Source organism: Oryzias latipes, chromosome 2 (genome assembly GCF_002234675.1).
Source record: "Oryzias latipes chromosome 2, ASM223467v1".
Classification (NCBI taxonomy): domain Eukaryota; kingdom Metazoa; phylum Chordata; class Actinopteri; order Beloniformes; family Adrianichthyidae; genus Oryzias; species Oryzias latipes.
The window spans coordinates 5,490,243-5,507,049 of record NC_019860.2 but is presented as its reverse complement, the minus strand read 5'-3'; the positions used below and the strand labels follow the sequence as shown (position 1 = coordinate 5,507,049).

At 40.8% G+C, this 16,807-nt stretch overlaps 3 protein-coding genes across 4 annotated transcripts in view; 2 read left to right on the top strand and 1 right to left on the bottom strand.

Moving 5' to 3' along the window:
* The window catches only part of LOC101172629 (zinc finger protein 436-like), a 1,005,429-nt gene that overhangs the window by 456,563 nt on the left and 532,059 nt on the right, over nt 1–16,807 (top strand). The window lies entirely within an intron of this gene.
* Nucleotides 1–16,807, bottom strand: part of LOC110016657 (zinc finger protein 502-like) — a 970,715-nt gene that overhangs the window by 512,371 nt on the left and 441,537 nt on the right. The window lies entirely within an intron of this gene.
* On the top strand, nt 10,669–12,428 carry LOC111946425 (NLR family CARD domain-containing protein 3-like). The gene has a single exon (XM_023949615.1). It carries the CDS (start codon nt 10,905–10,907, stop codon nt 12,426–12,428), a length of 1,524 nt encoding a protein of 507 aa, XP_023805383.1. The 5' UTR covers nt 10,669–10,904.

Below are 16,807 nucleotides of genomic sequence, written 5' to 3'. Positions count from 1 at the left end.
AAATACCTGTGTTAGAAAGGGGGTCATTTTATCACTAAATTGTTTATAAAATTCTCCCGTTAAGCCATCTGGTCCAGGAGATTTGTTCTTCTTAAGGTGGTTAATAGAGAAAAGTACTTCATTTTCTGAAAGAGGAGAATCACAGAGATCCCGTTCAGAGGCCTGGATTTGTTGTAGATTATAGTTTAAGAAGTGATCAGGATCTTTGCTGGGTTCAAAGGCATATAGTTTACTGTAGAACAGGCTAACGTAATTTGCAATCATTTTGGGATCAGAGGTAATCTGGCCTTCAATGTTTAATTGCTCTAGTGTATTTGTCTTGGCACGACGTTTCTCCAATTGAAAAAAATAAGAGGAATTATTTTCACCCTCTTCTAACCATTTCAGGCTTGATCTTCCAAAGGCTCCTTCAGCTCTGTTCTTATAAATACTGTCTAAGTATTCTTGTAATAATGTCAAATTTATTTTATCATCTGATAAATCTGCAGGTTTTTTTTTTAATTGTCATGATGTCATTGATAATTTTGCTTTCTTTAACCTTTTTAGTTTTATTTAGTTCTGAACTAAGTGTCATGATATCGTGAGACCCAAATGCTGAAAACCCGGAAGAAAACTCAAACAATCATCAGGTAAGTATGAGGGATTTAATTCACAGCCAGTGAATGAGCAGACTTGAGGTAAGAAAGATCTTGATGCGTAGGTGCGGCAGGCTGGAGGGTCTTGAGGCAGAAACCAGTGATCTCCGATGAAGCTGGATCCCAGGAACAGACGAGGAGCATGAACAGCGGACTGCGACCAGAGGAGCACCTGTGGAGGACAGTAAAATTATTACCTTTTTTGATTATAACAGCAAGAAATTTGCAAGTAGCATTTAATTAGTAGCTTTCTGGAGTATTTTTCAAAGTTTGGCGCAACAGGTTGAAAAGTAGCGTCTGCTCAAGCCGCCATCTTGGTCAGCCCTCTGCGTCTCATTCCAATGTTCAGATTTGACAACAAAACGCACCACAGACTAACTAAACCTGATCACATTCGTTTATTGTATTTCTAAACTACATTAATGAATAAAGAAATGTCTTAGTAAACAAAGAAACAAAAATTACAAAAAGGAAATTTTAAGAAAAAGATTCTAAAAAAACTGCTCCTAAAGGGAATAATTATTAACTGTATTGTTAATAACAAAGACAAGCTATAATTTTGAAATTCCTGTTACAATGAAAAACAATTGAGAAATTTACTATATTTAATTAAAATTAGATTAAAAATCTATGAAGTATACAACTGAGATGTAACATAATAAAAGAAAAGTGAAAAAATTAAAGATCTTTGGAATGCAAACATTTTTCACCGACAATCTGCAAAGATTTTAATGCTGTTTCCTGTTTCTGTGTCTTCTTCAAAGATTTTTTTTAAATAAAAAACTGGGAAAGATTTAAATAAATTCACAGATTTCTTTCAGGTTAAGACAGAAAAAAAACTTAACATTTTATTTACAGTACAGACTAAAAGTTTTGACACACCTTCTCATTCAAAGAGTTTTCTTTATTTTCATGACTTTGAAAATTGTAGATTAACACTGAAGGCATCAAAACTATGAATGAACACATGTGGAATTCTATACATAACAAAAAAGTGTGAAACAACTGAGAATATGTCATATTGTAGGTTCTTCATAGTAGCCACCTTTGGCTTTGATTACTGCTTTGTACACTTTTGGCAAAAATGTAGAGAAATGCAGAAATGTGTGCTGAAGATGCCATGTTTGCCACTAGAGGGCAGCACAGCAGCTTCAGTCTTTGTCATTGTTGCTGTGTGAGCCTGAAGGAGCTTCAAAGTGAGCTGCAGCTTGGTTCAGACAAACCTCCACATTCACACACAGATGTGATCCTGAAGAAGTCTGAACAGAACATTTCAGGAGAACTCTTCAGTCCAGAACATGAGCCTGCATTGTTCCTGAAACTGGGATCAGAGTTCTGCTCTCTGCTCCAACAGAACCACCTTCATGAGCTCCTGGTTTCTTCTGGATCCTCCAACATTCAGACGCTCTCTGACTGAGTTCATGTCTGCGTCTCATGTCATATGAGTTTCAACTGCAAGAGAACACAGATGCTGTTAAACAAGTTGAAGAATTTGTTGATGCAAATACAGCTGCTGTTAAAAGTGTCTCTGCAAAAAGAAAACGCTTTTCTCTGTGAAATGTGTCTGGAACATGCAAGATTTAACCCTTGTTCTATCTTATATGACCCCACCCTTGCATTGACGTGTTCTCCCTACCAGGACAAAGGTGGATAAAGGTGGAAAGATTTCATGTAATCCATGGACACCAGTGAAGATCACAAATCATTGAAGAAAAAAGGTTCAGAGCACTGTCTAGATGACCCAACTCCCAATGTTAAAGTGCCTAGGATAGCACAAGGGATAAACGAAGATGGTCTTTGCTACTTATTGGCCTTCCTGAGAAAGAAGGGGAAATCACAGGAGAAGAAATTCTCAAGATCTTTCCAAAGTGATGTCGGTCAACATTGAGGAACTGCGAAACACAGTGGACACAGTGCACTGACTGGGACAGAAAGGAAAAAACAACCAACCAAGACAGATTATCATCCAGTTTGGAATGAGAATTGTTTGAGACCAAGTCTGGAGAATGTCAAAAATCTGCAAAGATCTCAATATTTGTTTCAAAGAAGAATATTTGTTTCAAAGAAGACTTTTGCAAAGAAGACAGGGAGACTCGTCAGCGTCTTTGGCCGAGAGTGGAGGAGGCGAGGAAGAGAGGACTCAAGGCCTTTTTAAAGGACGGATACGCGGTCATCGATGGTCATCAGGTCACTGCTTGAAACCAACACTCCTTCATCTAGACTGAATGGACAAAGACATCTTCCTGAAGGAGAAGAGAGAAAATAAATCCAAAGCTGGTATGTTATTGTCTGGAATGTTATTACAGCTTTGAGGAAACAGATAAAAAAAATGTGAAACTGCATTATAGCCCTTTATGGAGCTAATTGCTCTCTAGCTATTCTTTATGGATCATTTCTTTGTTATCTTTTAATGTTTGTGGTTTTAAGAATGTGACGAAGTGCAATTTTTCTTTACTGTAAGGCACAACTTAACGTTAACTGTTTTTTCTTTCAAGAAACACACAGTAGTGAAGAAGATTCTGACTTTTGGAAATCTCAGTGGGGCAGTGGAAATATTTGTTCATCTCATGGAAGTCCTCGTTCAGCAGGAGTGGCAATTTTCTTTCATAATTTTGATGGTAAAATTCTTGATCATAAAAGTGACACAGAAGGTCATTGGCTAAAGGTTAACATTGAGGTGGATGAAGATTTTTTACAGTATTATGTCTATTCTAATGATATATTATTGTTTTTTTAATCATATACATGATTTTTTAATGAACATAATCTGCATATATTTTAGATAACTGATCTGCATTTACATATTGATTTCTAAAATATTTACATCTAATATTTACGCCCTTCTCCGGTGGGGCCCTGCGTTGGGCTCTCCTGGCGCGGCGGGGGGGCTGCTCTCCTGGTTGGGCTGGGGCGGCGCTCTCTTTCCCCCCGTGCTTCCCTGCTCTCTGGCTCTGGGGGCCTCGCGGAGGTCCTGCTGGCCCTGGCCTGGGTGGCGGATTTGGTCGCCCGGGGGGCGGCTGTTCCCTGCCTGCCCCGTGTGGCGTTGGGGGGGTTCCGGCTGCCGCTGCTGCTGCGGCGGGGGTCTGGGTGTGGGGGTGGCTGGGCGCTCCTCCTCCTTCTTTTCACATTCCACCATCCATTTTAGAAGAACATAAACACTCACCTGAGCACAGGTGTTAGCTCACCTTTGCACTAATAGTTTGCATGATTGAATGAATGAAAGATTTCACACTAGTTGGTTTTAAGGCATAGGCAGGCGTTCGTGAACACTATCTGTTTTGTGTACATGTTGACATGTGGACATTTTTGCAGCTAGCAGGTGTGTTGATAACATTTGAGTGTGTGTGTGGACAGGCTCCGCCCTTTTTGCACTACATTTGAACCTTACCGTAATGATTAACAACCAGTAAACTTGTTGCTTTATGCTGCTTCATGGTCTTATCCCCCTTCCCCTCCTATTATCATCCTCCTACCCCCCCCTCTCTCTAATATCCCTCTCTCTTCTTTCCTTCTTTCCTTTTCCGTCTGGTCCAACACCAAAGATTTTCAAACATGATTGAAATTAATAAAGTTTGGCCTCAATTACAAAAGGGGTTTATTCAGACACACCTTTGGTTTGTCTCTGGTTTGCTCATCCAGTGAATGGTGAATAGTTGCCATGGTTGGCATATGAAAACGCCCCCCCCCCCCCGCTTGGTTTTAATTGCACCTTAGACATTTAGGACCCTTGGCAATGGGGTGCTTGCACATCCTTGCAAGCAAGCAGCACATGTCCCCCCACGCCTTACCTGCCAATTTTAACTGCACCTTTTAGTACACACACCCTTTATCCCTTAAAAATATACTCTCCAACACACACATAATTGACACACACACCCATTTGAGGAGGACTGGACACTCTCCCTCTTTTTTAACATTCCATCAATGTTCTCTGAAAAAAATCTCAATGTTCATCAATGTTTAAAACATTCATATATTATTGGTGACCAAAATAGACATTTTGGTGTGAATATGAATGTTTGAACAAAGAGATGGATGAAATGAATGGATGGGAAAGCAACATTACATAAGTTAGATGTAACAGATATAATGAAATGATATGAATGAGTGATTGAATGTAATGCAACTACAAGGGAAGTCTGCATTGCAGGTGTTGTGACTCCATAAACACTCCAGCACAGAAAGAAAGCAGAGACCGAAAGTTACAGATAGGCCTACTGCCAACCTCTACACATTTAATCTCTTACTGCAGGAAGAAAACAAGCATATTTCTGCCATGAAATATTCATGCATGTATAGAATCCATTATATGCACAATCAAAAGAGCATAAAATATAATGGAACCCATGTTCACCTCCACATTCCCAAGACTTCTATACATCATCTGATTTTTGGAGAAACAGAAAGAGAAAAAAATCCAAAGCAGTTGATGTTTTACAGAAGAAACAATCCAATCCAGGTAATGATTACAAAGAAACCTTTTGACTGCATGACAGATTAACCAAATTTAAGATCTGCTTCAGGATCAGACCGTGTCTTTCTGACCAAAGTCTACAGGAATCTGCTTCTTGGCTGAACTGGTTTGTAACTGGAGCCAGGGACACAAAGGAGTTCCAAAGATCCAGAGGAAGAAGTCAAAGAAAGAACAGAAGCCTTTGTGTCAGAGGGGTGAGTTGATGGAACAGCTGGATGTTTGCATTTCAAAGACTTTCAGAAGAAGTTCTTGAATGTTAGGACTCAGCTGGGAGCCTCTTTGTTGGAATCCTAAAGGATCCTGGCTGAGATCATATCAGATTGATCCAGCATTAGTTTGGAGTTGTGGATCATGAAGTGATGAAAGGATTTGGAGGAGTTGAAAGGAGGATCAATCATCTGAGCTTCAGCTTTTTCAATCCCATTTGATCTGGTTGTGATTTTTCTGTCTTTGCTTCTTTCTTCATCCTTCAACCAAACAAAGAAACAAAATGAAGATCTTCACCTCTGGAGGTGCAGATCATGAGATCGTCTGTAAACAGACGGAGGCTTTTGGGATCTGCAAACACTGACCTCTGCAGGGTGGAATAGGAAGTGCAGCTAGATGTCTGAATGGAGGAAATATTTGATCATCAGATGAAATAAGAGGCTTTCATGTGAGGAAGAACATCTGAACAGCTTTGATCATTTTCTGCTGCTTTTGCTCTGATGTTTCTTCAATTCTGCTTCAATATGTTTGGATTTCAACTCACTTCATGGATTTTCTTCAGAGCGGATCAAATGGATTCTGGACATGAAGGAAAACAGGTCAAAGGTCAAATGTCAGTGAGAAAAATCTGAGCTCATCCAGATGATTAGTTCTAGTCCAGAAAAACAGCAGAAAAGAGAAGTTGGTTCAGATCCACAGAGTCCTGATCCTGCTGCAGACAGAACTTCTCAGAACATTTGAGTCATCATTAGAATTTTCTGCTGCAGCAAACAAAGGTTTAATGAAGCTGTAGAGGATTGAAAAATGAAGCTCCAAAGCAGAAACTTGATCCTGATGAGCAGATGATGATGAGGAGGGTTTCCTCTGCAGGTGAAGGTGGAAGGTGTGTGTGAGCTGATGTGGATCCAGTGAATCCAGCAGCATGGATCAGTGGGAGGAACCACAGGAGGGAGCCCCTCCCTCTAGAAGCAGAGATGGTAACCATGACAACCAGAGCAAAGCTCAGAGGTTAGATGAACATCTCCAACTGTCCATGATCTTCTCCATGTCAGAGCTCAGGACTCACACCAGCAACCTTCATTCTCCCCAGGAACCAACCTGGACCTGGACCTGGATCCAGGTGGGGGTCTAAAAGGAGTGAGACATTAGAGGATTGGGGTCCTGACGTAAAGAACATCCGTTCAGCAGTGGAACAGTGAGTGTTTGTCAGAGTTTTTGGAGGCTGGATTCTAGTTCAGATGATCAACAGTTTTCAGATGAAGGACTTGAGGTCTGGTTCAGTTCTGGATCTCTCTGATCAGACTCACTTGGAGCATCATGTGTGTGATGAGATCTTTTCAGTTGAGTCTTCTGAGAGTTGGAGAAACGTTAAACTGAAATTAGTCTTTTAACATTTTATTTTTTTCTTTTCTTTCTTTTTTAATAAACTATATGGATTTTCATACAATGAATCTTATAAAATCTTCCACAAAGAAAGTAAAATGTTTTTGCATAACTGTCTTCATTGAAAGGTAAAAAAGAAGGTTTTACTTTTTTTCTTATCACTTGGGCAGCAGCTGCCCAAGTGGTTGAACAGGTCAGTCAATGATCAAAAAATTGGCAGTTTGATCCCCGCTCCTGTTGTTGTGTCCTTCAGCAATACACTTGCTCCACTGGTCTGTGAATGCATTATGAATGAATGAATTATTGCTGCTCTAAATGCCACAGCATTCATGATGCATTTATGATCAAATCAAATCAAATCAAAACACAATATTACAGTAAAAAACCCAACCCACCCTTCACCCTTCCCACTCCACTCTTTTTAAACATATGACCCATGGCTCCCACGTACAATGAACAATGACTATGAAACTGTAAAAATAAATAAATAAAAAATAAATAAATAAAGAAAGAAAGAAATAAACAGGTAAGGCTTGGCTCTGCTGCGAGGAAAGTGTATTTGGGAATCTCTTCATACCAGGAACCAGCTTGGCCATTGGAGCATCGCCACAGCTCCCACCCAGACTGGGACAGCAACGGGGTCCACTTCACAGCCGTGAGGCTGCAAAGTTAAACTCCAGCTGCCCCAGCAAGGAAAACAACTGCAGCAACAACCACTGACCAAGCCGGCAAGCCCTGGCAGAAAAGATCCCCAGAAGAAACACTGGGGCTAAAATCATGATAAGATACTAAAATTATAAGATTTATTTAAAAACATAAAATTGAGAATAAAATGCATAAAATGAAACTAAATACATAAAATAGTCTATAATAAAACTAACAGAATAAATTAGCAGTTAAAATAAACTAAAAGCGAAATTAAAAAGGTGGGTCTTGAGCCTCTTCTCTGGCAGGCCTTTCCACAGGCGAGGACCATAATGGTGGAACAAGGCCTCACTGTGTGTCTTGGTCCTCACCTTAGGAACAACTAAGCGGCCAACACCGGAGGACTTCAGGGTCCCCGAGGGCTCATATTTAAAAAGAATATCATTTAAATAAGAAGGCCGAAGACCATAAAAACATTTATAAACCATTAAAATAATTTTAAATTCAATCATTGGGAGCCACTGCAGCGATTTTAATTCCGGTGCAATGTGTGCAGAGTTCTACAATAGTTTAAGATTTGAAATAGACTTTTGGGTAAACCAGAGAGCAGGGCATTACAATAATCTAAACAACTATAAATATAAGCATGCATTAGGACCTCTGTGCTGGCAAAGGGAGAGGAATGGGCGACTTGGCAAGGTTTTTGAGATGATAAAATCCTGTCTTAACGACATTTTTAATGTGAGGGATAAAATCTAGCTCAGAGTCAAAAAGTACGCCCAGGTTTCTCACATATGGAGAAGGTTTAAAATTATGAAGATGTGGTAAAATCATCTCTCTCTTGTCTTCAGGACCAATGATCAAAACTTCGGTTTTGTCCTGGTTAAGCTGTAGGAAGTTTTCTGCCACCCATGACTTTATATGTAAAACACAGTTTAAAAGAGTGTTGACAGGTTCAAGGTCATCAGGAGACACAGCAATGTAAAGCTGTGTATCATCAGCATAGCTATGAAAGTCAACGCCATGTCTCCTGATGACATCCCCAAGAGGCAACATATATAAATTAAAAAGTATTGGCCCTAAAATCGACCCCTGGGGAACCACACAACTTATTTAATGGATTCTTGAAGAGGATGTATCCATACTTACATAAAAGTGTTGATCTGTAAGGTAAGAGTAAAACCACTTAGAGGGCATTTCCAGAGAGGTCCACTAGACTACTAAATCTGTCAAATAAAATCTGGTGATCTATTGTATTAAAAGCGGCACTAAGATCCAGTAGCACCAGAACAGAACATTTCTGTGAGTCGTGGTTTAAACTAGGATCATTAACCATCTTTTCTGTGGTTTGTCCTAAAACCAGACTGAAATTTTTCTAAACTTTTTTGGGCATTTAAAAACTCATGCAGTTGAGTAGCGACACTTTTTTCATAATTTTACTTAAAAATGGTAAGTTGGATACGAGTCTATAGTTATCCAGGTTTTTTGGATCTAATTGACTCTTCTACAGAAGGGGCCTCACCACCACTGTCTTACAGGCAGAGGGGAAGACCCCCGTCTGAAGAGAGCAGTTTACTATATTTAAAAGCTCTGACTCAAAGAATCCATCAAATGTTTTAAAAAGTGAAGTGGGAATGGGATCTAAAAGGCAGGTTGTAGTGTTTACTTGGGATACAACTCGCCCCAGCATCTCCACATCAACCAGGACAAAACTCCCCAGTGTTTCTTCTGGTAAAAACAATGCTGCTGGTCTGTTTAAATTTAAAAATAATAGCATAGATGAAATTTTTGATCTTATAGCATTGATTTTACCCATGGAGTGGGCTGCAAAGTCCTCACATGCAGCATTAGATGATGGCATGGAGGACTTGATGAAGTATTTGTTTATTAAAATATCAATTGTCTTAAAAAGAAATTTGGGGTTGTTTTTATTTTCTGGAATGATTTTTGAAAAATAGGAGTTTCTGACCCGTTTAAGTAAGTTATTTTAAAATTTGAGTTGTTCTTTTAAAACGTCTTTACGAATCATTAATTTTGTCTTCCTGTATTTCCTCTCTGCCCTCCTGCAATTCTGCTTCAGACCCTTAATGTCAGTAGTCTTCCATGGTGTTTTAGGAGTGGCTCTTAATGTTTTTGTTTTGAATTGAGCCACTGCATCTATGGAAGACTGAAGTCTGTTATTAAAATGATCAACAATAAATGGTGTATACTTACATAGCGCTTGCTACCTTCTTACGAAGGCCCAAAGCACTTTACAGTCACAGTCCCAATCACACGCTGATGGTGGCTCTGCTGCCAAACACTGGCACCAACCTCCCACCAGAGGCAAGGTGGGGTTCAGTGTCTTGCCAAAGGACACTTTGACACATGGCGGGAATTGAACCTGCAATATTATGATCATGAGTTGACCGCCCTACCACTGCACCACGGCCGCCAATAAAATCACAGGGTGCAGGTAAAATCTGAGCAGGAGTTTGCTTGAAAATATCATTAAAACTTGCAGCCACTTCAGGAGTTAAATACCATTTCCTGAGATGATCCAAATCCAAAAGAACTCATCAAACGCCATCATGAAAGAAACTCACCTCTAATAAAACAAGTGTTTTTCCATCAGGATCCATCAGAGACTCAGAACTGGATCTGGATCTGAACCCAGCTGTGTTTCCTTCAGGAGTGACTGGTCAAAGGGTCTTCCTATTGACTTTAAATCATCATCATCATCATCATCTTCTGGTCCGTCTGTCCAGCAGCATCAAACACAGCTGGACTCCATCTTTCTGGTCTGTACATGAACAACAACTACTTTCCCATCATTCTGTCCACAGTCGTCTCCATGCTGCACTTTGGACACCAGTGGACTGTCAGTGTGTCCAACGTGGAGCTGATGTTTGGCTCCATGACTTCACTCTGATTGGCTCATTCATCTGGAATTCTGTTGCAGCTGCTGGAGGACAACATTGTCACTTTTGTCAAGAAGGAGCTGAAGAAGATCCAGAAGCTTCTGAGTCACAGGGAGGATGAAGAGGAGCTGGAGGTTGAAGATGAAGGGCAGAGGAGCAGCAGAGAGTCACTAATGAAGATCACAGTGAACTTCCTGAGGAGAATGAAGCAGGAGGAGCTGGCTGATGGACTGGAGAGCAGTAAGAGGATTTCTCTGAAGGTTTCAGCTGCTGAGAAATGAAGATTTACTGATGTCTGAACACATGGAACCACAGGGATTCAAACCCTCATCATTCAGGGCTGCAGAGAGTTGATTTACTGTTTGTTGTCTTCATTCAGGTTTGACTGCTGCAGTTTGTCAACATAAAGTCCAATTTGGTCTGAAGAAGAAGTTTCAATGTGTGTTTGAGGGGATCACTAAAGCAGGAAGCCCAACCCTTCTGAATGAGATCTACACAGAGCTCTTCATCACAGAGGGAGGAAGAGGAGAGCTGAATGAAGAACATGAGGTCAGACAGATTGAAGCAGCATCCAGGAAAGCAGACAGAGCAGAAACAAGCATCAGACAATAAGAGCTCTTCCAACTCCCAGCTGGAAGACCAGAACCAATCAGAACCGTGATGACTAAGGGAGTGGCTGGCATCGGGAAAACAGTCTTAACACAGAAGTTCACTCTGGACTGGGCTGAAGGCAAAGCCCACCAGAACCTCCACTTCACATTTCCATTCACTTTCAGAGAGCTGAATGTGCTGAAAGAGGAGAAGTTCAGCTTGGTGGAACTTGTTCATCACTTCTTCCCTGAAACCAAACAAGCAGGAATCTGCAGCTTTGAAGACTTCCAGGTCCTCTTCATCTTTGATGGTCTGGATGAGAGTCGACTTCCTCTGGACTTCCACAAGACTCAGATCCTGAATGACCATAGAAAGTCCACCTCAGTGGCTGATCTGCTGACAAACCTCATCAGGGGGAACCTGCTTCCCTCTGCTCACCTCTGGATAACCACACGACCTGCAGCAGCCAATCAGATCCCTGCTGAGTGTGTTGACATGGTGACAGAGGTCAGAGGGTTCAATGATCCACAGAAGGAGGAGTACTTCAGGAAGAGGTTCAGAGATGAAGAGCAGGCCAGCAGGATCATCTTCCACATCAAGAGATCCCGAAGCCTCCACATCATGTGCCACATCCCAGTCTTCTGCTGGATCACTGCTACAGTTCTGGAGGATCTGATGAAGAGCAGAGAGGGAGGAGAGCTGCCCAAGAGCCTGACTGAGATGTACATCCACTTCCTGGTGGTTCAGGCCAAAGTCAAGAGGGTCAAGTATGATGGAGGAGCTGAGACAGATCCTCACTGGAGTCCAGAGAGCAGGAAGATGATGGAGTCTCTGGGAAAACTGGCTTTTGAGCAGCTGCAGAAAGGAAACCTGATCTTCTATGAATCTGACCTGACAGGGTGTGGCGTCGATGTCAGAGCAGCCTCACTGTACTCAGGAGTGTTCACACAGGTCTTTAGAGAGGAGAGAGGCCTGTACCAGGACAAGGTCTTCTGCTTCATCCATCTGAGTGTTCAGGAGTTTCTGGCTGCTCTTCATGTCCACCTGACCTTCATCACCTCTGGAATCAACCTCATGAAGGAACAGAAGAAAAAATCCTTAAAGATTCTCAAACTGAAACAAATTAGTCCAGTCCAGTTCTACCAGAGTGCTGTGAAGAGGGCCTTACAGAGTCCAAACGGACACCTGGACTTGTTCCTCCGCTTCCTCCTGGGTCTTTCACTGCAGACCAATCAGAATCTCCTACAAGGTTTGCTGATTCAGACAGGAAGTAGCTCACAGACCAATCAGGAAACAGTCCAGTTCATCAAGGAGAAGATCAGTGAGGATCTGCCTGCAGAGAAAAGCATCAACCTGTTCCACTGTCTGAATGAACTGAATGATCGTCCTCCAGTGGAGGAGATCCAATGGTTCCTGAGGTCAGGACGTCTCTCCACAGAGAAACTGTCTCCTGCTCAGTGGTCTGCTCTGGTCTTCATCCTACTGTCATCAGAAGAAGATCTGGAAGAGTTTGACCTAAAAAAGTACTCATGTTCAGAGGAGGCTCTTCTGAGGCTGCTGCCAGTGATCAAAGTCTGGAACAAAGCTCTGTAAGAACTTTCAGAAAAACCAGTCTCTGTAAATATTTCTAGGGAAATATCGACACCCTCTGGTACAACTTGGAGGTTTAATACGTCTCTGTTAAAGGACCAGGAATTTCTTGAATTCTTTAAAAAAGAGTGGGCAACCTTCCTAGAATTCAACAATACTCCAGACATCCAACTGTGCCTTCTTTGGGAAACATCCAAGGCAGTCATGAGAGGGAAAATCATTTCTTATTCAACGCACAAAAAACGCAAAGAGAAAGCAGATTTATTAGAACTAGAAACTAAAATCAAAACCCTGGAGACTGCTTATGCTGCTTCTGCACAGGAACACATTCTGGGAGATCTGAAAAATTTAAAGCTGCAGTTAAATTACATCATTAATAAACAAACACAATTTCAAATACAAAGGCTACGACTTGAAAGATTTGAAAACTCTAATAAATCTGCCAAATTTCTGGCTAATCATCTTAAAATTAATAGAGAAAAATCATCAATCACCTCTATTATGGACCAAAGAGGAAATGTCACTCATGACCCGGTCAAAATTAATAACGCATTTGAAAACTTTTATAAAAACTTGTACACATCACAGATCAATCCGTCAGAGCGAAGTATTGACTCATTTCTTAATAATGTAAACCTACCCAGGTTAAATGAGGATCAAATCACAAACTTAGACTCTTCGCTCTCGTTGTCTGAACTTCATGAAGCTCTGTTACTTATGCCCAATGGTAAAGCACCAGGGCCTGACGGCTTTCCTGCTGAGTTTTATAAAGAATTCTGGGAACAGCTGGCACCAACGTTTTATGAAACGGTCACATCTATCAATGAGAGCCAATCACTACCACCTAACATGAACTCAGCCAACATAATCCTTCTTCTAAAACCAGACAAAGATCCCAAAAGTCCTTCAAGCTATCGCCCTATTTCTCTAATCAATGCAGATGTAAAAATGATCTGCAAAGCACTAGCACAGAGAATAGAAAAAATTACCCCCCTCATAATTCACTTCGACCAAACTGGATTCATCAAAGGCAGACACTCGGATGACAATCTCCGAAGACTTGTTAATATAATAGACTTTGCCACCATTAAAAACCAGGAAATGACCATACTATTGCTGGATGCTGAAAAAGCTTTTGACAGAGTAAATTGGAAGTTCCTTATTGCTGCCCTCCATAAGTTTGGTTTTGGAGAATCATTCATCAAATGGATCAAAATATTATATCACAACCCCAATGCATCCATTAGAACTAATAAACAGACTTCCAACAGTTTTTTTCTTGGAAGAGGAACCAGACAGGGTTGCCCACTCTCTCCTTCTCTTTTTGCAATATTTATCGAGCCTCTAGCTGCAGCAATAAGACAGAATGAGAGCATTAAAGGAATAAAAACCAAACACAGCCATCATAAAATTAGTCTCTATGCAGATGACATATTACTGTTTTTAAGTAATTTACATTCTGTAAATGAAACGGCAACAATCATTAATGAATTCTCTTCTATATCAGACTACTCCATTAATTGGAATAAGTCTGTTTTATTACCACTGAACAATAATGTGGAGCAAAGACTCACAATACCAGTTAAATCAGGAAATATCAAATATCTAGGTATCAATTTTTCCCCCAAACTATCAGAACTGGTGCAGCTAAACTACACCCCATTACTGAAACCTTTACTGAAACCATTACAGAAACCTTCAGGGTTCTCTTCTTCCAGACGTCTTTCACTCTGAAACTCTCTTCTGAATGTGGATCATTTCAGTCAGACGTTCAGCAGCATCAGAGCCGTGCATGTGCTCCTCCTCATGAGTCCTGAAGCTGCACCGTCAGCTGCAGAGCTTCAGAGCTGCTTCCTTCTCAGGCTTTCCACTTTCTTTGGCTCTTTGGCTCTGATGCTGCAGAAAAACCAGCAGCTGCAGAAAAACTCTGCAGAGACTCACAAAGAGAGGATGGAGGCAGCAGATGAAGCTGCTGCAGACTGACAGCTAATGGAACTGAAGCACTTTCTACATTCTAGTTCCAAATGTTCTACAGAATCAATCAGAGGTTGAAAGTCTTCCTCAGTACTCGAGTACTTTAGTTCAGCAGCTCCTCTTTTCCTCTAAGGTGAAGCTTCATGTGGACGACTTCTTCTTTTCTCTTCTTTTCTGGAGCTTGGGCTCCATGCAGTCTGATCAGCTCTGATTTGGGCTTCAGTTGATGTTTGTGATCAGGAACTCTGGATTCTTCTTAGAAGGAGACGTTCTGCCTCTTTAGCAGAGAGCAGAACGTTGATCTGATCTGTTGGAAGCTGCACTGCTGAGTTCCTGTCCACCAGGGGGCAGTGTTACGGCTTTGCCTGCCTTATTATTCTGCTCATCTGTCAGGTTGGGACTTCCAACACACAAACATTTGACCTTTTCACTTTATAAAAAAGTTTGTTAAACACTTTGGTGACTTTCAGATTAAAAACATTTTTTATCTTTTGTTTCTGTAATTATTGGTCTAAACTTTTCTTCCTGAAGGCTGAACTGCAGCTTTCCTCAGGTCTTTCATTTTCTCCAAACGCTCCATTTTTCCCTCCTTTTCTTGGCTTCCAGCGCACCAGGCATGACCTAGACGGCGCCCTCATGTGGACGGATGAACACATGACAGAGGGGAAGGACAGAGCTGCACAGCAGGGACGAGCAGAGACCTTTGGGTCACGTGGTGTAACAATAAAAACAGTAGAAACTCCAATAAAAAAAAAAAAAATTTCAAAAAACCTCTTGAAAAATGCAAAACTATATGAACTCTGAACACTAATGACATATAAATGGTAATTAAAAACCTTTATGGATCAGAACCAACAGAAATAACAGGTTGATGCTGGTCAGACGTGCACACACAGGACCCTAGGGGGGTTTGAACACCTGCCCTTTCTGCTTCCTATTCAAAAGTGTCCTCTTTGTTTTTAATGAACATGAATACATTTCTGTTCAGCTGCGTCCACACTGACACTAAATGTTTCTGTTGAACAGAATGTTTTCTGATTGGTTTAGCCTTCTTTCAACTCTGGATCCTTCAGGTTCTCCATCTTTCTGGATCCAAATCCTTCCAGTCACAACAACTTCCTGTGTTTAGAGTATCAAATGCAGAAGATTATCCAACATAGAACCGGAGTCACACTGGATCCAGCTGTCAGGAAGGGGAGGAGCCAAAATGCAGAAACTGGGCTCAGAGGCGGAAACGTCAAGATTTGATCAATAAACAGAAACAGGAGAAAATCCATGGAGAAACAACGCAGTAACAACTAACTAACTAATGACCTAACTATACAGGCGTAGAATGAGTATGTGTGGGTGTCACGGCGCGTGTGTAACAGGACTGAGCGCATGCCACATGAGCGTGCGTGAGAACATTTGACTCCGATGGGCTTTAGGCAGCGTGGGGGGGGGGGTCTCTTCCTCCACGTCTGTGGCAGTAAACCCAGACCAGTTCCAAACAACAGATAATTTTATTCCATTTTATTCCAAACTTCCCACTGTCACCGCTATCCATGCTGTCGCTAGCTGCTTTGTGTGTCGGTTGTCGCGTGCCAAACCGCTGTGTGAAACTAAAGCTACGGAGGCTCTGGGGAGCCAAAAATGCGCCACGTAAAAACTCGATTTACTTATTTTTGAAATCGCCCGTAACAAAAATTTCGAATTATTTCATTTAATCGATTTATAGCCCAGGCCTAGTTTCCATGTACAAAGATTGTTGTTTGTCTTCTCCATCCTTGTTTTTTCACAGAAAAGTATCGATAAGAAGACAGGATTGAAAGCAGAATCAATAATAGGGGTACTACATATATATAATCTTAAGGACCCATCTCTACTAAATGGTGACTTGACCAAACAAAGTATATACTGCAGTATCTACTTTGTGTTTAAATATTTATTAAATGTTCACTGATCACATTAAACGTGTTAGAATTAAAGATGTATAAAAAATATTTCAACCATAATGAAGACATTCAAGAATTAGCTCTAATGACTCAAAAACAAACAACTCATTTCTATTTACAGGTACATCTTAAACAATTCATTTTGTGAAAAAGTCGTACATATTTTGTCAGCAGTAAAACTCATTGTTTAGTATCATTACACAAAAATTAATATTTATTCATCCATTCCTTTTTTGCTTTTGATGTAGAGAAGATGAAAACATAAAAAAATGTCCTAGAAAGTAATTAACACGATCAGGTTTTTAGAAAACTTCATTTCTACACATTAAATACTCACTTGAGCCTCCCTCTGAAAGAGTTACTGCATCTAAGTGGTATATCAGCCTGTGGCTCTGTGTACTTGAAATGAAAACTCAGGTTGCTCTGGAGTTCATATGAACTTTGTTTATCCCTAGGAGTTTTAAAAAGTAACAT

Coding starts and splice junctions, on each gene's coding strand:
- LOC111946425 (XM_023949615.1), top strand. CDS start 10,905: ATGACTAAGGGAGTGGCTGGCATCGGGAAAACAGTCTTAACACAGAAG.